Source organism: Dreissena polymorpha, chromosome 5 (assembly GCF_020536995.1).
Source record: "Dreissena polymorpha isolate Duluth1 chromosome 5, UMN_Dpol_1.0, whole genome shotgun sequence".
Classification (NCBI taxonomy): Eukaryota; Metazoa; Mollusca; class Bivalvia; order Myida; family Dreissenidae; genus Dreissena; species Dreissena polymorpha.
Genome location: NC_068359.1, coordinates 32,374,044 through 32,399,150, shown reverse-complemented (window position 1 = coordinate 32,399,150; position 25,107 = coordinate 32,374,044). Strand labels below are relative to the sequence as shown.

Below are 25,107 nucleotides of genomic sequence, written 5' to 3'. Positions count from 1 at the left end.
ATAATGAATGACATAGTTATAGCCCAGACAAGCTCATTTATGGCTATTTTTTACCTTTGAACTCAAAGTGTGACCTTGACCTTGGAGATATCGACGTAATTATTTCGCGCGACACACCGTCCAATGATGGTGAACAAATGTGCCAAATGATTTTAAAATCTGACAATGAACGACATAGTTATGGCTCGGACAAGCTCATTTATGGCCATTTTTGACCTTTGAACTCAAAGTGTGACCTTGACCTTGGAGATATAGACGTAATTATTTCGCGCGACACACCGTCCAATGATGGTGAACAAATATGCCAAATGATTTTAAAATCTGACAATGAACGACATAGTTATGGCCCGGACAAGCTTGTTCCGCCAGCCCGCCAGCCAGCCAGCCAGCCCGCCAGCCAGCCAGCCAGCCAGCCAGCCCGCCTGCATTCGCCAATCTAATAACCAGTTTTTTCCTTCAGAAAACCTGGTTAAAAATACATTCAGTGAAAATATACCAAGATTCAAAATGTCTTCAATTCACTCTCAGCTCTAGCTTCACAATTCACTCTCAGCTCTAGCTTCACAATTCACTCTCAGCTCTAGCTTCACATTGAGGCTTGCTCTGGGAATACTGGGCTTAATGCATGTGCGTAATACGTCGTCCCAGATTGGACTGTGCAGTTAGCAAAGGCTCAATGGGGTCTACACTTTCTGCTTAGACTGGATTCACATTTAGAGGCTGCAGAGAGCTGCGCCATTCCATTTAGACATAGCCGGATTACTGACAACCAATGCAACAACTGTCTTGTTTTCACTATTTGGGGAATGGGGCCGGGCCCTTTCAAATTGGAAAAAATCATCTTATTTTTACAAAAATTGGTATTGTGTTGTAAAAAGTACTCTAAAATTTAAAATAAAAGTATTTATATTCCATATTATATTAACCCGTGTTTTACTTACAGTAGAGCAAAGGGAAATGAGCAGACAGTCATGTGGTAAAAAAAAAATATATTTAGTATAAATTATTTAATATAAATTATATTGAATTTCAGCCCAACAAACAAACATTGGCAGCATACCTCTGAGACGGTTATTTTCTGATCTTCAGATGACAGGAAGTCTATGTCCCGCTGAGTTACGAGGCCGACAAGCTTCTCGCCCATGTGGCCGTTCACGGTGATCGGAATCCCAGAGAAGCCATAGTGCTTCTTAGCCTCCATGACATCTTTCACAGTGTTCTTTGGCGACATGACGACGGGATCAACTATAAAACCTTGTTCATATTTCTGAAAGAGGTGGAAGATTCTGCCATTCCCAGCCTTGTTTACATTAAAATACCAGTATTCTTAATAAATCAGTTCTGTTCAAATGTAATGCTTTAACAAGCTAATGCACTGAATTGATATCCCCTGCCATAACTAAAAAGAATGTGACAGACAGACGGACGGACTTACAGACAAAGCCAAAACTATAAATTCCTCTGCCTTTGGCAGGGGATAATAAACACAACATAATGCCTGCATTTGCACTGCAATTTCATCCAAAAATACATTTTAAAATGATCTTTGTTGCTTGTTTATGCAGGGTTCCACTTGATTCATACATTTGAACTTTTATACGTTTGTAAGTTCTTATTAACAATCACATATACAAGACAGTGAAAAAAAACTATAAAATCCATGTAAACAATCTGATAAATACATAATTATATCTCAGATGATTTCATGCCAATACAAGCCACAAACCTTAACTTTACGGACTTCATTGCACTGGAATTCAATTGCACAGTTGTGATGAATGACCCCTACCCCGCCACAGAGCTGAAAATGGACACATCTTCAGATATAAGGGTAGACAATTCTGACAATCTTCTGTTTATATGAATAATAAAAATAATGTACAATAATTTGTATTTGTCTGCATGAAAATTTGTGGGGTTGTTTTACGTTTTTTTTCAAGGACACAAACATCCATGGATTTCTGACTTTGGAAAAAAAAGAATTTGCGCCAGTAATTTTCCGTTGTCTTTGTGTTTAATTTATGGATCAATCAACCCACGAAATCAACAAAAATAATGTCCCACAAATAACAATGATTTTACAGTAAATGCAGGTAAGATAACAGCCATATCATTGAAAAATCTTGTTTACTAGAAAATCTTTCATAAAGAAAGTAATTATAACTAGAAATGTACTGCATATTGCGGTACACTATTTGTAACATGTTACAGCCACAACGTGAGATGTCAAACCAATTACAGGCCTCTAAATCAAGCAATAGATGCCTGTTATGCAAATATGGAACTTCACTGTTCGGATATAGGGTCAGTCTACAAAGAATCAATTAAACAGATTTGACAATAAAACAATATGTCTAAAACAACGAAGCACGTCTCAAATTAATGATAAAAATTGGCATCTGTAATAAATTAAGTGTTATCATTTAGAACGATCCATTTTCTTTACATCACACATTTTAACAGCAATAAATGGAAGCATGAACTTATGCAGAGTTAGATCAGTTTACTAAGTAATGATGTGCCACGGTCTACTCACAGCCATTGCTATAGCCATCTGGGACTCTGTGACGGTATCCATGGGTGATGAAACAAGTGGTGCTCGGAGAGTGATTTTCTTGGTAAGAGCTGATGTCAGGTCCTGTGACAAATAACTGCAGATTATGCAATTGCAAGCAGAGCTATCACTTCAGATGAAAGCTATTAATGAGTTATCAAAAATACGCACATTTACTGCCCCGGACAAGAAATTCTTTGACAATAAGTGCTGACCTTTAACACCCAACAATAGGCAGACATCCATTTTTTTTTTGTAAAAAGAAAATAAAAACAACACACGTGTCCATATAGGGCGGTGATATCTCCCACATTCAACTTTTGTCTAACTTCATTTATGTCACAACAAGTTTCTTTAAGGCTCAATTGATACTTTTGACCTCTAAAAAAAGACCTTGACCATAGAGCAACACATTGTCTAATGATGGTTTACACTTTAAATAAATTAAAACTTTAAAGCGAGATTATACGATTTGTATATGTGTTGAATTGTAATATATTGATACAAATATGTTATAATAACACACTATATGCAAGAAAAATGATACATTTAAGACGAATTTCATAAAATGCAGAAAATACAAATTAGCGCCCCGAGCCGATTGTGACGAAGATAATTTGTACATATTTTCCTACAATAACCGATGCATTCGTCTTTTTAGTAAGTGTTCGTGTGTTGTATGATCGATATTGCTGCAGGAATTTCAAATAAACCGTTGAACTAAATTTAGATTCACATCGTACATGCATGATATACATGCTGGCGAATTCGGCTGTACAGCCTTTTTCGATTTCAGAATTAAATATCTGGCTTATTTAGCACTTTTCGACGCATGTTTTTCTTAACTTTTATTTTAGTTTATATTGAAATACATGTATAATAAGTTTTTTACACATTTATATTAATTAATAAATATTTGACAAGATCGTATATACCCGCTTTAATAAAGTTTAGGCAAACGTTATGGGTAAGTCAGGGAGTTTTTATCTGTTTTATACCCAAATTAGACGTTTGAACTCTTATGTGTGACCTTGACCTTTCAGTTAAAAAGATGCATGTTACCAGAACGTTTTTTACCTTAATATGGCAGAAATTTTCTGTCAGTAATTTTTACAATTGCATAATAAATGCAAAAGTTCAATTCAAGGACAGGCAAGCAATATTTTGGCATAATTTGAACTTTGACCTATAAGCATGATCTTGAATTTGAGGTAGGGAGAGGTGTGTAACAACAGACACATAGTCTAATCATGATCAACATTTGTGCCAAGTTATTAAACTAATACATCCATATATTGCAAAAATTATGGCTGAGAGGAATTTTCAAGCTATTTATGTCCAAATTTGACCTTTAACCTTCATGTGTGACCTTAAAGGCAAGAAGACAAATGTTAAAATCATATCCTATAATTATGATCCTTGATATTTGTGCCAATTCATTTCTAAATTCATCAATTCATGTCAAAGTCATGGCTGTGACAGGAAGTTTGGTACAGATGGAAAGATGCACTGACAATGAGACTACTATATGCCGCCTTCTGACATGGGGGAATTAAAACCATTGCATGACCTTAGACCTTGAATTGTTACCTTGACCTTTGAAGCAAAAAAAATTGCCTGGTGCCATGGAGAGACAAGGGACAAAATTGTCACAAAACCAGGTTTTCAATATATAAAAAAAGTCTGATAAAGGGAGACAACCACAACTCAAAATGTGCATTGCTACTGATTGTTCATCACAGTTACCCCCCTTGTTTCAAAATCAATCCTTTTTTAGTCGTGGCGACCTTAATCTGGAGATATCTACGTAATTCTTTCGCGCGACACACCATCCAATGATGTTGAACAAATGTGCCAAATGACTTTAAAATCTGACAATGAATGACATTGTTATGGCCCGGACAAGCTCATTTATGGCCATTTTTGACCTTTGAACTCAAAGTGTGACCTTGACCTTGGAGATATCGACGTAATTCTTTCGCGTGACACACCTTCCAATGATGGTGCCAAATGATTTTAAAATCTGACTATGAACGACATAGTTATGGCCTGGGACACATGCTTGTTCCGCCTGCCCGCCTGCATTCGCCAATCTAATAACCAGTGTTTTCCTTAGGAAAACCTGGTTAAAAATGAAATATAAACCTATTACCTGTATTTGATCTAACCTTAGAAAGTCAAGCATGGGTCATGTACTCAAAATAATGTCTTGTCATAACATTGGAAATCTCAATTAACCAACACAGGAGAAGACTAGAAATGGCGTGGCAGAGGCCGACGCGTATCCCCATGCCGCATGTTTGACCAAGGGGCCCCCCAGGGTTGGTAATGGGGCCATGCATAATTGAGATTGACCGTATTGTCATAAGAGATGTTCAGTATAAAGAAGTTAATGTAAAATCACCTAAAAAATGAGTGAAAATCTATACCCTAATTTCTCCTCCTCATCCTGCTCTCCTAACAAATCTAATACTGAATCAACTTCACTGACGTCCATTATGTACATGTCATTCTCATTGGAATGACTTATGAGATGGCTGAAGATGCTCTCTTAAAGCCAATCTTCTTGCTTCTGTTTTGGAACAGTTATGTTTTGAGGTTAAATGGTTGACTTAATAGTAGCGTCTCAGAAATTTTCTATCGCAATTTTGTACACAACAATGAAAATGTTGAATTTCATGTCTGTCTTTGCTGTGCCTGTTCAAAGTCCATCTAGCTTTAAATTGTTTCTCACATTTTTCCCACTTGAGCATTTTGACAGATTTTCAGTAATGAGTCTTAAAAATTGAACAAATTGAAAGTTTCAGTCCTTTTATAGATTCTTGAGGCTCTATTCCATGAGTTTCTCATGCTTTTTATGCTTGACTGCATTCTATCTCTTCTCTCATATACAGGTGTCCCTTTGCGCCAATATTTTATAATCCCTTGTATAAACATTAGATGGATGAGCTAAACCATTTCACAGATGAGTTAACACAAACAATTTACTTCTAAATACATCTCTGCGCCACTTCTGTGTAACACTATGTGTTTTCGATACACAAGCTTCATTGTTGAATAATTCCTTTGTCCTATGAAAATGCTTGCACTTCTTCTGATTGGGTAGATAACCACATAATCGAAATCTAAACGCGGACCCTAAGTTCAAGGTCAAGGTCACAGTGGTAAAAAATTTGATGCGCATGGAAAGGTCTTGTCCAGATACACATGCATACCAAGTATGAAAGCAATATCTGAAGGGACACAGCAGGTATGAGCCTTTTTAGAATCGCAGTCGCAGATTTCGAAACCTGAACGCTGACCTCAAGTTCAAAGTCAAGGTCACAGGGCTCAAACATTTTATGCGCGTGGAAAAGGTTTGTCCAGATACACATGCATACCAAATATTAAAGCAATATCTAAAAGGACACAGAAGTCATGAGCCTTTTTCGAATGGCGGTCGCAGATTTCAAAACCTGAAAACTGGCCCCCAAGTTCAAGGTCACAGAGGTAATAAAAATTATGCCATTAGAGTGTTGTCCAGATATACATGCATACCAAATATGAAAGCAATATCTGGAGGGACACAGTAGATATGAGACTTTTTCGAATCGTGGTCGCAGATTTCGAAACCTGAAACTGACCACAAGTTCAAGGCCAAGGTTATAAGGGTAAAAAATTGGGTGCGCATGGATAGGTGTTGTCTGGATACACATGCATACCAAATATGAAAGCAATATCTGAAGGGACACAGTAGTTATGAGCCTTTTTCGAATCGCGGTCGCATATTTCAAAACCTGAAAACTGGCCTGAGTTCACTGTCAAGGTCAAAGGGGTAAAAAAAATTATGCGCATGGAAAGGTGTTGTCCAGATACACATGAATACCAAATATGAAAGCAATATCTGAAGGGACACAATAGTTATGAGCCTTTTTCGAAACCGCGGTCACAGGTTTTGAAACCTGAAAACTGACCCAAGTTCAAGGTCAAGGAGTAAAAAAATGTATTCGCATGGAAAGGAGTTGTCTAGATACAAATGCATACCAAATATGAAAGCAATATCTTAAGGGACACAGTAGTTATGAGCCTTTTTTGAATCGCGGTCGCAGATTTCAAAACCTACAAACTGACCCAAAGTTCAAGGTCACAGGGGTAAAAAATTGTATGCGCATGGAAAGGTGCTGTCAAGATACACATGCATACCAAATATGAAAGCAATATCTAAAGGGACACAGTAGTTTTGAGCCTTTTTCGAATCGCGGTCGCAGATTTCAAAACCTGAAAGCTGGCCCGAGTTCAAGGTCAAGGTTAAAGGGGTAAAAAAAAATATGGGCATGGGAAGGTCTTGTCCAGATACACATGAATACCAAATATGAAAACAATATCTGAAGGGACACAGTAGTTATGAGCCTTTTTCGAATCGCAGTCACAGATTTCGAACCTGACCCTGCAGAAATGAAGAAGTTAATGTAAAATAACATAAAAAAATGAGTGAAAATCTCTGACCCGACCCCGCCCCAACCCCCATAACTTTTGACCCAGGGGTCAGATCAAAATTCCGTCACTGTCATCGTAGCACATATGCTGAAATCTACCATGTACAGTAAGTAAGTTTCACGGTTCTAGTGCTAATAGTGTTGGAGGAGCAGGTGGCCAGGATGGACGGACGGACAGACACACAACGCCACAATATCCCCACTTCTTCTCCGAAAAACGTGGGGATAATAACATGATAACTCTCTTGATGTGTTCAGCAGTACGCAAATTTAACAACATTTACATCATACAGATTAATTTGGTTTACTTAAAATTTGTGAAGAAATATGCGTATGTTATGTTGAGGCAAAGGTGAGTAAATGATTTTTGGTAAAATATTAATTTTCAGCTTGGAAATATTTTAGTAAAATAACATTACCAATATGAGGTTGGTTTATACAAATCACACATTTATTAAAGAAGTATTATTCCAGATACAATTATAAACTGGGCAACTTACCACTTCACTTGAAGCAAAATCTATAAAGCCAGGCAGTATCAAGAAATCACTGAAATATATGAATTCAAATAACCAAATTATCAGAAATACTCCCAATACATCAAATCAAGGAATCACGCAATTGGTACCAGGAGTGCAGACCGTATTAAACAAACACTACTAATGGCGCGGCAGAGGCCGACGCGTATCCCCACGCCGCATGTTTAACCCAGGGGCGCCCCAGGGTTGGTAATGGGGCCATGCATAGTTGAGATTGACCGTATTGTCATAAGAGAAGTTCAGTATCAATTAGAAGTGAGTTGGTGTAGAAATGAAGAAATTATAGTAAAAGGCAATTCTGGGTGGGTGTGGCCTATAATGGGCGGGGCGCCCCAAGGTTGGTAATGGGGCCATACATAGTTGAGATTGACTGTATTGTCATAAGAGATGTTCAGTATCAATTTGAAGTAAATCTGTGTAGAAATGACGAAATTATAGTAAAAGGAAATTTTGGGTGAGCGTGGCCTATGTGGGCGGGGCGCCCCAGGGTTTGTTAATGGCGCCATGCATAGTTGAGATTGACTTTATTGTCATAAAAGAGGTTCAGTATCAATTTGAAGTGAATTGGTGTAGAAATCAGGCTCAGTATCAATTTGAATTTAATTGGTGTAGAAAAGAAGAAATTATAGTAAAAGGCAATTTTGGGTGGGCGAGGCCTATGTGGTCGGGGCGCCCCAAGGTTGGTAATGGGGCCATGCATAGTTGAGATTGACCTTAGTGTCATCAGAGAGGCTCAGTATCAATTTTAAGTAAATCGGTGCAGAAATGAAGAAGTTAAAATAACTTTTAAAAAAATGAGTGAAAATCTCTGACCCGGCCCCGCCCTAACCCCCATAACTTTTGACCCAAAGGTCAGATCAAAATTCTGTCACTGTCACCGACGCACATATGCTCATAGCTACCATGTATGTAAATTTCAAGGTTCTAGTGCTAATAGTGTAAGAGGAGCAGGTGGCCAGGAAGGACGGACAGACGCACATCAATACAATATCCCCACTTTTTCTCCGAAAAACGTGGGGATAATAAAACAAAAACAATTCCACAATAGCATTACTATTATACAAAGTGTTTACCATTCAAAAATACTCATGCAAAGAGCAAGAATTACATGATAAAAATGCGATTCTAGTTTCTCGGGAAAATATGTGTCTAAGGACATGCGTTTTACAAAGTAACAGATGATATAACATAAGAAGCAAATGCTGTCACTCGAAAACAAGCAGTTCATGCAGTTGAGTTAGCTCAAATTTCATTTTAAAAAATGTTTTTCGTTATATCTTTACAAAGTTTTACGATTAAGTGTCGAGTTTTATATGAGGCTCACTTGTACGTGAATCCATCGCCGTGTGAGAAAAGTTGGGCTCCAGTTAATCCGTCGTCGGGAACATACCCTGCTCCGCCTGTGATCAGGTAGTCTGCCATGCTGGAAATGTTGTAAAGTTTTGTTTTGACAATGGCGGGAGTTGCCTCGCTTTAGTTTAGCACGAATTGGAAATGCTCTCAGAAGCCTATAATCAACACTGATAATAAACACTGACATAATATAACAAATATATTTTTTAAAGATTTTTGACTATACGCACATTTTGTTTGTATAGGCACAGGAGTTTGAAATTGTATCCATAAAGCTAGTAGAATGGCTAAATAATAAATCAAGAGATGTGTTTGTCAGAAACACAATGTCCCCTAATGCGCCGCTTTGATGTTGTTTACCTTTGACCTTGAAGGATGACATTGACCTTGACCTTTCACCACTCAAAATGTGCAGCTGCATGAGATGCACATGCATGCCAAATATCAAGATGCTATCATCAATAATACAAAAGTTATGACCAATGTACAAGTTTTGGAACACATACAATGACAGACAGACACATACAATGACAGACAAACAGACAGATAGATAGACAGACAGACAGACAGACAGACAGGCCAAAAACAATATACCCCGATCATTGGATCCGGGGGCATAAAAATTGACCCCTATATAGTATATAGTCTATATACAGCAGCGGCTCCAGGATTTCTGGTTAGGAGGGGCGGCGGGATATTGAAAGATTTGCTAGGGGTCGAAGGGGGCGCTAAGGCCTCGGGTGGGTGCAGGGCAAAGCTCTGCTAGGGGGTCCAGGATGGGGAAGCCCCCCGTAAGCTCCACGATTTTAGTGATTTTGACGGCTTTGACAACTACTTCTCGAGCATGACACGCCTTATATACTTTCATCAAATTACCTCCTTATTATGCCAAAAAAAGTGCATAGTTTATAGTTTTGGGGGTCCAGGGGGGCAAAGCCCTCCCCCCCCCCGGACGCTCCACGATTTTAGTGATGTTGAAGGCTTTGACAAGTTTAAATAGGTGATTTAAGGGGGGGGGCGTACGCCGCGTCCGCCCCCCCCCCCCTGAATCTGCCTATGATATACTATATAGGGATCAATTTTTATTATTTAGCCATTAGATTAGCTTTATTGATAGAATTTCAAATTCCTGTGATATAGGTCCCTGATTTGACGTCTGTAGTAATTCATATGTAGACAATGTACAATTTATTTAATAAATTTAGTGGTTATAAACCTATTTGAAAGAAGATATCTTTAAGACTTAAAATGAGAAGGATAACGCACAAAGCCAAACACTACAGTAAATAAAAGTGCATATAATCAGAAACGTAGATCTATAACGTTATCTACGTCTCTAATATAATTCATATTGACATCCTTTATGTACGTGTACGTGTATTTATAAGATTACTGAATATGTGCTGGAAATTTCAATATTGTATAATATCCCTCTTGGCAGTGTTGCACATTTCTGCCGAATCGCTTTTTAAAGGGGCTCACCAAAATTGTTGGTGTAAACAAGTTAAGCATACAAGCAAAAAAACACCTACCGATAACTTAATTGATGTGATTTGTTTGATCCGATGGATTCACCACTTCGTAAAATATTGTTAAAATGCCTTCCAAATGTGACGGAAATAGGCGCTACATCAGCTCACTAACTTGTCAAGTTATCTTGCATGTACCTCATGTCTTGATCAGTCAATGTCTGGAGGTACGTCATATACCCGGTATTATTACTCATATCTAACTATGAAGTCTTTATTTTTTGTAGACAAGAACAGGCATCAGCAAAACCAAACAATTTAATAGACACAAATTTGACACCAAGATGGATTATTTTTTGCCACAATGAAAGCAACCAGGGACGTATACAAACAATTAGTAAAGGTTCAACAAAATATATAGCGACAAAAACAGCAAAAAGCGTAGCCTATGTTAAAATATAAAGCGCTCAAGACGCCATGTTTAGCACGTAAAACGTCATACAACATATTCATTCCCTACAAAATTGCAGCGGCGGTGCGGTGATGGTGTTTTATTATTTATTTAAAATGGGACAATGGCGTTTAATAAACATAAAAATACGTCAACGCCTGAAATAGGCCTTTCGAATTTATCGTCCGTATTTGAGCCTCACATTTTATTCAGCTCCATAAAAAATATAATATACGGATGGGCGACCCTGGCCCGTTTTCACCGTCGGATTCTTAGACTTAGTCTTAAAATAAAGAATATTCTTAAAACTATTATATACTACAACTACTTGAAAGTCGAGCTCAGCATGGTAGTTAACACCTTCAGTAATATATTTCATCGTTTACTATATAGAACTGTTTTTTAATGACGTATGCACCATTTTGAACTAATGTACCGTATAAGTAAACCCTGAGTTTTTTTATAGAGTCTAAGACTGTTCCATGTTCTTAAGTCTAAGAATGGGTTGGTGGGTTCGGGCCCATGGTCGTATTACTCACTTTCCGTGATAGGAACTCCCCATGGGCTGCAGGCGATCTGAGCAGCGTTTGCCGACGGAGCGGTACCCTTGGTAACCCTCGAGCGTTGTCTTGGCGGCGGAAGCAGTCGGAGTGGATCCGACCGAATTACCCTCCGACATTAACGTGATGAATGTTTACTTCCGTTTCTGGCGACTAGGTGTGTGTACTTGATCTGTCAACAATAGAGAAAAATAAGTCATGTTCTGAGAAAACTGGGCATCATGCGTGTGCGTAAAGTGTCGTCCCAGATTAGCCTGTGCAGTCCGCACAGGCTAATCAGGGACGACACTTTCCGCTTTTATGGTATTTTTAGTTCCAAGGAAGTCCATCCTTACCGAAAATCAAGTTTAGGCAGAAAGTGTCGTCCCTGATTAGCCTATGCGGACTGCACAGGCTAATCTGGAATGACACTTTACGCATATGCATTAAGCCCAATTTTCTCAGAACAAGGCTCAAATGATGAGACATAAAGCGCCTCAAAGTAACGGGTCTGTGTAGCTATCGCTAGTTTGGTTATTGTTATGTTAATTAATACGTATTTGGAGTACTCCTTCAGACAATATGTTTATCATGAAGGTATTTGCAACCAATTACGGAATACCGTTAGGGCCATCGTGGTTACACATTACAATCCAGAGGTCGACAATGCGATAGTGCGATAGTACGATGGCGACAATGCGATAGTACGATGGCGACAATGCGATAGTACGATGGCGACAATGCGATAGTACGATGGCGACAACGCGATAGAACGATGACGAAAATGCGACAGTGCGACAATACGATGGCGTTAATGCGATAGTACGTTGGCAACAATGCGATAGTTATATCGTACTGTCGCCATCGTATCATCGCATTGTCGCCATCGTACTATCGCGTCGTCATCGTATTATCGCATTGACGCCACCGTACTATCGCGCTGTCGCCATCGTATTGTCGCACTGTCGTCATCGTATTATCGCATTGTCGCCATCGCACTATCGCATGGTCTCCATCGTGCTATCGCACTGTCGCCATCGTATTGTCGCACGGTCGTCATCGTATTATCGCACTATCGCATGGTCGCCATCGTGCTATCGCACTGTTGCCATCATACTGTCGCACTGTCGTCATCGTATTATCGCATTGTCGCCATCGTACTATCGGGTTATCGTACTGATCGCGTTATCGAACTGTCGTCATCGTATAATCGCGCGGTCGCCATCGTACTATCGCACTGTCGCCATCGTATTGTCGCACTATCGCCATCGTACAATCGCATTGTCGCCATCGTACTATCGCACTATCGCATTGGCGCCCTCTGGATTTTAATGTGTAACCACGATGGCTCTAACGGTATTCCGTAACCAATGAAAGAACATTCCACAGTCATTTAAACACAATTTAGGCTTAATTTAAAGGTCATTTATTACTTTTCCTACACATTTTTCTTGTTATTCGTCAATTCCTGATATGCGGAATCCTACACACCGATAACGAATTAAACGTCTTTTCTGCTGGTTACGTCGCTTTATTATATCTACTGTACTGCAGTACGTTTACAAGATAAGTATTGATGCAAAGCATCAAAGGGCGTCGGGAAATTCAGTGTAAAAGGCACTCAATTACACGGAACGATTTTTTTTCTACTGTAAATATTAATATATTGGCCGATTATTTTAAACAAAATAGAAAAAGAAACTGGTATAACCATTATCTATAATTTTGTGTTATAACCACCAAATAACCATTATTTATGATGTCGTGTTATAACCCCCAAATAACCATTATCTATGATTTTGTGTTGTAACTCCCAAATATTTCATAGTTCATTTTATTTACATTGGTTTCCCTTTTTTACTGGCATCCGTGTGCAGTTTTCATTAATGGAACAGAACTGTGTAGGTTTTAAAAAATCTGCTTCATCTTGTAAGCGTAATTTCATATTTTTCTCAACTTCAATGGGAGATGATTCTGAACTTATTCTTACGTTGCTCATTTACGATAGGGGTTGAGTGCTCATTGATATGAAAACACTGTAAACGTTTTTAAAAAAAACATTGAATGAAAACTGTAAATTGCATAAAGAAGCTGCATCTCGCAATACTTTGAAATTCAGTAAAAGATCATAATAGATTTATTGTTCCGATATTCATCATTTTCAATAGGGTTCGAGTAATACTGATATAAAAACACCTAACAAGTTTGGAAAGATTCAGACGAAAGTTGTGAAATCTTTTAAACAAGTGGAAATTGTTTATTTTGTCAAATTTAATAGAAAAAAATTCTGGACTTATTGTCCCGATGTTTCTCATTTTTAATGAGGTAAAAATGCTCATTGATATGAAGACACTGTAAGTTTGGAAAGAATCTGATGAAAAATGTTGACATAATCACCTAACCAAGCAGTTTTTCACTTTTATTTTTAAATTCAAAGAGACATAATTCTGGACTTATGGTCCGATATTGCTCATATAGAGAGTTTGGGTTGGGTCCTCATTGATAAAAAAAACCTGTGCAAGTTTGGGAACAATCGGATGAAAATTTTGGACTTCGAACAACGATTTCAAAATTTCTCAAATTCTAAGGAAGATAACTATGGACGTAATGGTCGGATAATGCTAAAGGGCCCATACCACATGGATAGTAATACGTGTCGCGCTTCGCGCTCTATTTGTGGTTCTTAAAAAAACTCCGAGGAGTCCTTGACTCTAGGTAAACGGGTTGCTGGGACACAGCTCCTCCTTGATAAGCGGCTGCTTCCTTTATCGCAACTATTTGTTACAATCAATAATACGTGTTGCGCTTCGCGCTCTATATGTGGTAGGGATAGTACTTAGGGCCTATGATAGACAACCATAAAAATACATGGATAATAGATATGTTGTTTGCATTTATTTGTTAATATAAAAACACGTGTATTTTTTTATAAGATATTTAAGAGATGTAAGAAAATTTAAATAACGTTGTCACCACGCGGCATCCATTAATTTTAATAAAAATGTCCAATTGTAGTTAAATGGATTTTAAAATGTCTACATAAAATAAAGCTTTATTATATTTACTAACCTGACTGAAAAAAATTGTCAGCCGCCGAACTGTTCCGTTCGTGCCGGAACCCGGGATTGAACCGGGGGCCTTTAGATGATTGCAGCGTTAACAACTTCAGTCTAACGCTCTCCAACTGAGCTATTCCGGCTGACATCATTTATGTACTGCTATTTGGTGAAGTTGTGTATAGCGATCGTTATTATATGTCTATTAATAAACTAATACATTGTACGTTTTCGTACCACTACGCCTTCCAATAAACTTGCTTGCGCGATAGGTCGTCAAATATCGTACTACACTGATTCTCCACTAAATAAGCAAATTAGAAAAACCACAAAATAAATATATTTTGATTATGTTTTGTTTTTATACAAAACCAGAAAGTTTCGCGTATTTGCCCAGTCCCTGTGATCTTTCCCCTGTGATCAGTTGTGGATCAGTTATTAATTAAAACAATTAGCTTTGCATTATTGGCCATAAATGTTGTAATAAATGTTGTAATAAATGTAATAGGCACAAATGCAGTACTTATTTACACTAATTTACAACAAAAAATCACCACTATGCAAAATATTCTTAAAACAAAAATATATACATTGATCCGTAAAATAACTTCTCCTCCCATAAGCGAAAAAAATGCATTACATACTAGTCGCCGCTCTCCAGAGCGACGCCAATAATTCGGAAAAACAATCACTGTAATCATAATTAACGTCACGATGGTCAAACTAATGATGTCATTTAATAACAGTGCTTTAGTGTACGCCATCGTACGTTGGTGGTCGTATTCATTATTTTATTCAAATGAAATTGTACATATAACACGGGTAGTGTTAGGCCTATGCATCTGCTAACGCCCTTTTTAAATATATATTATATGGCTTCTTGTGTAATGCAGTTATAAAATAAGAGACGATTTTTGTTAGCATTCGTTCCCCTCCATTTCCCCTGACGTCGATTCTGAATGCATTACAGTTGGTCGGATATGCTTAGATACCCCCAAATGATTTCAACGGCTCACATCGAGTCTCAGCTGATCGCTTCAACAAGCCCGAATGGGTATGAGCATGAATACTAGTAATTAAGCAAATAAAAACTTCACATGTTCGATACGTACCGGTAATTTAGAAAACATCACCCACGCAATTCATTTTTTTGCGGTGACAGTTAATATATAGCACCGTTTAAATAACTTATAAGCATAAAGTAATTTTTGTACAAATACCTGTTCACTGTGAGTTCTATAAAGGCTGTATTGCAGTTTTATATTTCAGTATAAATATACTCAATACATCGTTTTATTTAAATAGTTTCCCTTAACCACATCACGGCATGTAACCGAATAAATATCAGTTTATTAACTTTAACGCAGTTTCAACACGGCAGACAGAGATGCTAAGTATGCAATTATTTTTCAGTTTTTCCATCATGTCTATGTATTGAAATTGAGTGCAAACGCCAAACAACTCATGGCTTTTAACTCTGAGCCCGTATATTCATCAACAGTTTCAAGACTAAAGTCTACGAATAAATAATACTTTTTTTAATTGTATTAATATTTCTTGGAATATTAAATATTTTTGTCAATATAGAGCAAACATTAACATTAATTCCCTGTGTCTACGTCATTCTTCACGTTGAACATTTTGTTAAGGGCACTATCAGTTAAATTTAAATACACGAGACATACTAGCAATTCAACTAGAATGAGAGAAATCGTCATTCAGTTCAACTACATTATAACATAACATAGATAATATCTACTAAAATGCAAGAGATACTCATCGCTGAGTTCAACACTAGTACAAGAGATCATCGCTAAGTTCGACACTATTACAAGTGGTCATCGCTAAGTTCAACACTATTACAAGAGATCATGCTGAGTTCAACACTATTAAAGAGATCATCGCTGAGTTCAAAACTTTTACAAGAGATCATCGCTGAGTTCGACACTATTACAAGAGATCATCACTAAGTTCAACACTATTTCAAGAGATCATCGCTAATTTCATCTCTATTACAAGAGATCATCGCTAAGTTCAACACTATTACAAGAGATAATCGCTAAGTTCAACACTACTACAAGAGATCATCGCTGAGTTCAACAATATTACAAGAGATCATCGCTAAGTTCAACACTATTACAAGAGATCATCGCTAAGTTCAACACTATTACAAGAGATTATCGCTAAGTTCAAAACTATTACAAGAGATCATCGCTAATTTCAACACTATTACAAGAGATCATCACTAAGTTCAACACTATTACAAGAGATCATCGCTGAGTTCAACACTATTACAAGAGATCATTGCTGAGTTCCACACTACTACAAGAGATCATCGCAGAGTTCAACACTACTACAAGAGATCATCCCTAAGTTCAGCACTATTATAAAAAATCATCGCTAAGTTCAACACTATTACAAGAGATCATTCATGAGTTCAACACTATTACAATTGATCATCGCTGAGTTCAACTTTAAAGCAACGAAAACCAATCTCATAGAATGCAAGAGATCGGCGCTAAGTCCAACTTAAATACAACATAATATTTGCAAATTCTTCTATGATGCATGGGATTGACGCTCAGTTCAATTTGAATTCGGAAGTACATCGATCAGTGCTTCTCGAATGCAAGAGATCGGCGCTTATTTTAACTTATATACAACAGAACATTAACAAGTCGTTCTTGAATGCAAGAGATCAACGCCAACTTCAATTATAACATTGATCAGCTCATCTAAAATACAAAAGATTGTCATTCAATCCAACTTGCAAACAAACCAAAAATAACATCGCAAGGGTGAAAAGTAACATGCGAGGAAAACATTCAGATCTGCGAGAACATAACGAGAAAAGATACACAAATTATCATATAATCAAGAATGCCATTCATTCAAGTTTCATGCATAAACTTGGTGTTAATTATGTTGACTCACTTTAACAATATACATTACTTTCCTGCAAAAGAGCACGATCTCCTTTTTGAGTAGGTCTTCAACAAGGTTGGTAGATAGTCACTTTATCTGCAGGGTCGTATTGAGTGCGTTGACTGCAAGGTCAATGAACCCGTCTGGGCCTGAACTATTACATACGACAAGGCTGCATCAAGCCGGTCATTCACATTCGGAATATCGAAAAGGAAATCACTAAACGTAAAATGATTATTTTATCTCCGTATAAATTGCGTTGCTTGTTGTTTTAGTACACAAACCAACAACGCGTTTATCTCTTATTAGAACAAGTAACAAACACAGAAAATCGAAGTCCAATTATGTGAGTGGCAAATTATTCAGTTGATAAGTATATCCTTCGATTGTATTTAGAACAACATTCACTGTTTCCTTCTCACAATCATCTGAAATCACCGAGGTCATATTGATTAAATAAACATAAAATAATGGCAGCCACATAACGCGAACTGTCGCCGTCCTATTGGAAACCGTTGCTATAGTTACGTGTTTTCGCAGAATCAGCTATCAAGGGCATGTTAATCAGGGACAAAAAGTAATCATGACATTAGCTTTCAAAGAGAATCGTGACTTGTGGTTTTACAGGGACAAGCGATGTAAAAGTGCTGAATGAATACTATTATGCGCAGCAAAATTATGTTGTTGGTCGCAAAATACCGATATTGCCACAGGTTCACGCGACATTGTTCATGAGATTTCATATCCGCTCCATTTACTAAATATCTTATGTGCTGTGAAGTATGTACACGAATGAAATGCTGATGGGTGATTTCCTCTCTTCCTTATTGAGTTGCACGCGTGGTTGAACTCCATTGACCGATTCAACTATTTGACAGTATACTGCAAATATGAATGATGTTTATTTTTAAACTGTATACGCGCAGACGTTAGATTTTATAGAATATATAGAATATACAATACGCGCAGATGTTATATTTTATAGAATATATAGAATATACAATAAAAATAATCTAACTGCAAAAACACGTACTTGTTTTGCAAGCTGACAATATCCAACACCCAGGTTATATATACTGCTAAAACGGGTATAAAATATCAAGCTGTCTCATTCAGGCTGTTCACTGATGTAGCACTTAACGAGAATATGTTTTGCAAATATTACTTTATGAGTGAAATACCTTGAAGTAATATCCGTTCTACAGAAGCTTGTCTCTTGCGCTCAATACTCCTTACAGTAAGTCAACGATGCTCCAATACTCTTGCTATATTGGATGCTCGCTCAAATAGTGCAAGCAGGATTAATATTAGTCAATTATTGATACTACATTGAATAGTTACTTAATTGAGTATTGTTGTCCACATGGTGAAATAACAAACCGAACACATCGTTCATGCTAAGTAAACTCCACACGCACATAGCCATACATCATTTGTACACTATATCACTGTACAATTACAGTTTCGCTTTAATCGTTATATATAACGCACTGGTAATCAGGATTTGTCAAATGTACCGTATTAGATATGAATCACGCAAACACGTTGTCAATTTCACAACGTAGTCCTCTATTTACGAAGATGTTCAGAAATCGACGGGTTATAACTAGTCATGCAATTTGCTTCAAAAGTGTCCAAAAGAGTGGCGAGTTTATTATATTGTTACTCATAAGTAATGGATTTTAATATATAAGCACTTAATCATTCCTTTGATCTGATAGTTATGTGATTGATTCATTCCAGAATTACCTGTTTGAAGTAAACGGGTAAGTAAGTAAAGTCAGGCTGGTTTAGCTATCCGCGCTAAAACTGCGTCGCGATCTATCAGGAACCATGTGGTCAATAAATGGGGAATGTATCTAAGTCTTCACAGTCTCTATTTTTGAATTCCTTATAACATATACTGTCTTTATAGGTGCATTTATCATAGACATCTGAGACATGCATCCTCTGAAAAGACGGTAAAAAGAATGGTTTAACAATTTTTCATACCATAATAAGATGACAGGTCACCTGAAATTCATTGAAATATTGCTGAAAAGGGCTGATAAACATAAGATAGTAGAATAAAAATTATCCCGTAAATCGGCCACCCCACAAACCATCCTCTCGAAAAAAGGTGACTTGAATCAGTTAGTCACATTTGTGTTCAGCCTTATTATAATTCTATAGTAAGTAACGTACGTGATTAAGAAAACACTAACAGTATATTGCACCCATAACATGTTATAAAAATGTAAAATTGACATACACACATAAACTTTATTAAAGATTGGTAGGTATTTCATGTAAAACCCTTAAAAAAAGAATGATCTGTTTGTCTTTTGAAAGTCATGTCCCAAAATGTGCTTAAAAGAAAGTCATTTCCAGAAATGTAGTTAAACCACTATATTTCAGTAATACATTAATTAATAGAAATAAAACCGTGTGGGGAAAATAAAATAACTAAATACATAAAATCGTGAGTTTGTTAAATTTTACTAAACACATACTGTATATTATAAGAGAAAATGAAAATGATATGCATGTAAGTACCGGTATTTTCAAGTTTTTGTAGTTTGTAGTCTCGCTAAATTCTGAGTTTGAGGAAGAATGTGTAAATAATCTTATTGCAGAGATTTAAGACTAATAGGTTTATGAGTTGACTGACATTTGGAATACTCAGCTGTTTGGAAACTAAAATCGCGTGTCTTAGTTGGGCTAAAATATGATAATATTTGTGCTACTGGGCCCTGGGCTACAGTGGTAACAAAATGAATGAATTTGAAAGGACGATGACCTTTGGTGGTAACTCTTATAGTCCCGAGAAACAGTTGCCGGTATATTTGTTCCGTCGTCTGGCATCGCATGTGGTCCGCGTACAGCGTTATCATAATCACGTATGTTTAGCCCAGCAGATGACAATTATAATGATACAGATAATAATTGCGAGGATAGCGCCGGCTATCAAAGAGGTGATCATACTGATGACGATAATAATAGCAACGATAGTAGTGGTAGTAAAAAAATGTCGATGATAATGATGGTGATAATAATAGCGACGATAGTAGTGGTGTCAAACAATGTCGATGATAATGATGGTGATAATAATAGCGACGATAGTAGTGGTGGTATTTTTTTCATGATAATAATGATAATAATAATAGCGACGATAGTAGTGGTGGTGAATAATGTCGATGATATGATGGTGATAATAATAGAGACGATAGTAGTGGTGTTAAAATGTCGATGATAATGATGGTGATAATAATAGCGACGATAGTAGTGGTGGTCAAAAAGGTCGATGATAATGATGGTGATAATAATAGCGACGATAGCAGAGGTGGCCAAAAAAGAGCTATATAATGCTGGAAATAATGATCGCAGTTGTAATGGAAATGATCACAATGGGGCGATTCTAATGATTATTAAAGTGGTTGCACTTATGCCGGAAACTTACACAGTAATGATAGAGTAAAGCCCCCATTATCGGCACTTCAAGCTACATTTTTGATGTGCCAATTACTAAATTGATATTTATAAAAACCGATCAACTCAAAAGTGGCATAATTTTGTTAACATTTTGTGGACGGGTCTTAACAGCAGTACATATGTTTAAATGTAGGTCTTGATTATTTTTTTATTACCGACACTTTCTGCAATTATCGGTACCCTGAAACTGTATCATGTACAGTTTGATAATAAATATGTTTATAATAAATATGAATTAATAAGAATCGTGGCACTCTGAAACTGATTTTTTTCATCGTCTTCACTTAGGCAATAAGCCTACCATGCTTTCTTTTATTGTTCCTTAAAAGCTCTATTATTAAGCAATCAATTAATGTGTTTTGATCAAAATGAGTGTACAACCAACAATAAAATGACTGATATCAGAAATGCAATACAGTATGGGAAAGAAAAATGTTTACATAAACTTTCTTTTGGAAATGCGATATGTATGTGGTATTTCTAATGACTAAGCACTAATGCAGTCAGAAAATTGCCCCCCCCCCCCCTCCCAAATGTAGAACAAAGTTTGCATTCACATGAAACTAATAGATAGTACTCAATATCGATTACAGACATGCCAACGCCACGAAATAGTTTAATGCGGCAAGAGATTTAACAAGAAAATAACATGATTTATCCTCATACGTCATCTATAATTATTAATTAACATGTTTTCAAAATATTAATGACACATAACTTTGTATGAAACATACATGTAAGAAATATAATTAACTTATTCGACACTAATGTTCTTTTTGTAACAAAAAATGAATACGGATAATTGTTGAACAAAGCAGTTACGGTAGACTCGCTACAGTTTTTGGAAGAACTCAAGATTAATTAGTCGTATTTCCTTATTTATTGAACGAGGATAGTTTTATTAAGCTAGGCATATATCAGACTTTAATACAACATTATCCGTGTTCGTAAGTTCTTCACATGATTAAACTTTGATAAAATCATATCATGCAGTGCATATATCAATAATTTAGTTTTTCTATATGTTGCATCAATTAGTGAAATTCAGCGTATTTAAAACTACGCACGTGCGTTTAAACGCTGCGTTAGTAGCTTCGAAAACGGTGCATAGATAATATATGTACGAATATTCCTTTACTTCACTCAGCATGAATATAAGGTGTGGTCGTGCTCAAAGTTTTGAGGTTCGAGTAATAGAAGAAAACACGTTTTCATGTTCTGCTGTGTTCTGTTACAATATTTAGAGCAAATTCACAACATAGGCGCTCGATGTCAATGTTTATATTTTATATATTTTTTTATTATTATTATTTTGTTTTTAGTTACCCGTAGTTTATTATAATGCAAACACATACTAAATCAATAAAAATCTTCCGACAAAACGTCTGCTATAGTCGAACTTTTTTTTAAGCAGACGTTTTGTCGGAAGATTTTTATTGATTTAGTATGTGTTTGCATTATAATAAACTACGGGTAACTAAAAACAAAATAATAATAATAAAAAATAATAAAATAAATATAAACATTGACATCGAGCGCCTATGATTCACAATTGGCGTCATGCGTCGGCTGTCTTAAATCTTCACGGCCCAGAACAATGTTCACACTGACTACTGACAGTACTGTACGTAATTTTGATACACTGTAAACAGTTATAAAATCGAATTCCACTTTGAAAAGCATGAACGGACACAAAAGAAAGTCACGTTACGTTTGACTTGATGGGGTTTGCGTGAAATTACAAAAAAATGTCTCTCGCAAATGTCGACTCTGTAAACGCAATCGCAGGGTGCAATGTTATGCGTGTACGGTTTGAAACACTTGACTGCGTAAAAAACGTGTCTGTTTCCGTTTAAGCGGCAGTCGCTTACATTGTTTGCCGAGCCTAAACTTTTATTTCTTATATCAGATTAAGCTTCGTTCAAATGTTGCTGCATGCGATCATATTTGCATAATTGACTTTAAATGAACGAAAATAAACAAACATAAATATTATTAAATGAGCCTTGTTTTGAGAAAACTGGGCTTAATGCATATGCGTAAAGTGGCATCCCAGATTAGCCTGTGTAGTCCGCACAGGCTAATCAGGGACGACACTTTCCGCCTAAACTTGATTGTCGGTAAAGAGGGTCTTCCTTGTAACTAAAAATACCATAAAAGCGTTAAGTGTCGACCCTGATTAGCCTGCACAGGCCAATCTGGGATGACACTTTACGCACATACATTAAGCCCAGTTTTCTCAGAACGAGGCTCAAATACAGATTTGGAAAATGGTCGCATGTCATTGTATATAATTTTAAAAGTGTGAACTAACTCGTCTTACGCACGAAAAAACTACGAAAAACATATCGCACCTACATACTCTATTGTTATGAGACTATTGGAAACGAACGACTTTGGGGGGAGGTGGGCGACGAGAGCACGGAACGTACGCTTTCCCGGTAACGTGTACCGCTGGATTTAAAGTTTCTAGTATTTCATACTTAATGAAAGCTCTCTATAATAGATCACATGTATTGAACACCACATTGAAAATGCCTTTAAAAAAATATTTTTGCTAGAAGAAGATAAATATTTAAATGCTATTAAAATGTTTTTATTTTTTTTTATTTTGCACAATTGAACGTGTTTAAAAAAAACATTTTCTATTGCTGTCCGGCGATGGTCCACCATTGCAAAGACCTATAAAATACATTGTACAAATGTATTTTATAGGTCTTTGTCCATTGCTATTTTTAGATGTGACACAGAATATAGAAATATTCGACGTACAAATCTTCAATTGATATCACGATATGTATACACAACATACTTAGTACTGTTTGAATACGTGAAATAGTCCATGCATTTTATATTTATTACGTTCCTTATTGCAAGTTTTATGCTATCATAAAGTTGTATACGTTTTGAGCATATTAATTTGAAGCGTAAATATGTTATTTTCTCAACCTGATTAAACGTGTTCATTGTTGCAATTGCAACAATCGTATTAGTCAGTACTACACGTCTATAAAAATGTAAAAAAATAAATAAACTACCTGCACTATAATATCCCGCCTGATCTTCAAATAAAGCCTAGCGTCTTTTTTTTCTCAACAGAAGTTTTTAATGAAATGCTTGAAGCACTCGTATAGCCTGCCTATATTATCCAATCTTCTTTCAAGAACTTCACTATTACATTTGCCTATTTTATACTTACGTAGAATTACTTGGGTGCGAACCGAAACCAATAGGTACCGTACGGGTATTATTTAAAGGGACCGTTTAACGTTTTGGTAAATTGACAAAATATTTTTTTCAGATTCGCATATTTCGTTGTAGTTATGATATTTGTGAGGAAACAGTAAAACTGAACATTTACCTTGCTAAAAAAAATCCATTATATGCATCTTTGACGATTTAAAAACCCGAAAATTATTAAGCGATGAAACTCACAACGATTGAATAAATTTGGAGAGTTCTGTTGTTGTAGTTATATTTTGTGACACTACGAGGATTGCTTATATTAAGTGTAAAATACATCACTAATTGTATGAGCACGGATGGCCGAGTGGTCTAATCGCTAGACTTTTACTCCAAGGGTCAGTGGTTCGAGCGCAGTTGAGAGTTACTTTAATTTTATTCTCGTTTTTTTCTTGTGCTTTTTACATCCAATATTTACATTTATCAATATAAAGCATTAATGACGAACTTCAATACATGCTTAACTCTGTAAACAAGTCCTTTTAAGCGAGATGACCTGTTTATGGGATTGTATTGCTTCACATTATAGACGATCCCAGAATCGATAATTTGGGCGCCGCCATATTGGCTATTACGTAACCCGCGATTGAAAACGGTACTGAAGAATTTGACAGATTACAACGTTATCATAGTGTACATCCGCTTTATTCCAATAAACAGTACTTTATGACTTCGCACATTAGGATTGAAAACAAGTGAAACATGAAACCAAGTGTCGATATGTATTCAGATTGGTTGAGGTGGGTATATAGGGGTTCATTATCGTACAGATAATTCTTATTGATAGATCTTTGCATAACCTTTGTACCATGGATGTCACTGTTCATCGAACTGTTTGTGCATATTGTAGATGCGTTATATCTGATATTTAAATTAATGCATAATAATAACCATATATTAAATTTCCATAAGTATGTGTGAAACAAATTTCCATAAGTATGTGTGAAACAAAGGGAATCCCAAGCATGTTCATCGGTTAATGCGAATTGTGCAATACACGTATCCCTGAATGATTCGAATAAAAGAATACTA

At 36.5% G+C, this 25,107-nt stretch overlaps 1 protein-coding gene across 2 annotated transcripts in view; it reads right to left on the bottom strand.

Annotated features, from left to right (window-relative positions):
- Positions 1 to 24,051, bottom strand: part of LOC127881774 (inosine-5'-monophosphate dehydrogenase 1-like) — a 73,183-nt gene extending 49,132 nt beyond the window's left edge. The window contains exons 1-7 of one of the 2 annotated variants that reach the window (XM_052429914.1): positions 23,871 to 24,051; positions 11,381 to 11,573; positions 8,893 to 8,991; positions 7,530 to 7,578; positions 2,537 to 2,638; positions 1,727 to 1,801; positions 1,061 to 1,267 (exon numbers count right to left, since the gene is read on the bottom strand). In XM_052429914.1, coding sequence (XP_052285874.1) covers positions 1,061 to 1,267; positions 1,727 to 1,801; positions 2,537 to 2,638; positions 7,530 to 7,578; positions 8,893 to 8,991; positions 11,381 to 11,520 — 672 coding nt within the window. In that variant the 5' untranslated portion in view covers positions 11,521 to 11,573; positions 23,871 to 24,051. The remainder of the gene's footprint in view (positions 1 to 1,060; positions 1,268 to 1,726; positions 1,802 to 2,536; positions 2,639 to 7,529; positions 7,579 to 8,892; positions 8,992 to 11,380; positions 11,574 to 23,870) is intronic. The other variant, XM_052429913.1, reaches the window with a different exon arrangement.
- Between the last annotated feature and the right edge of the window lie 1,056 nt (positions 24,052 to 25,107).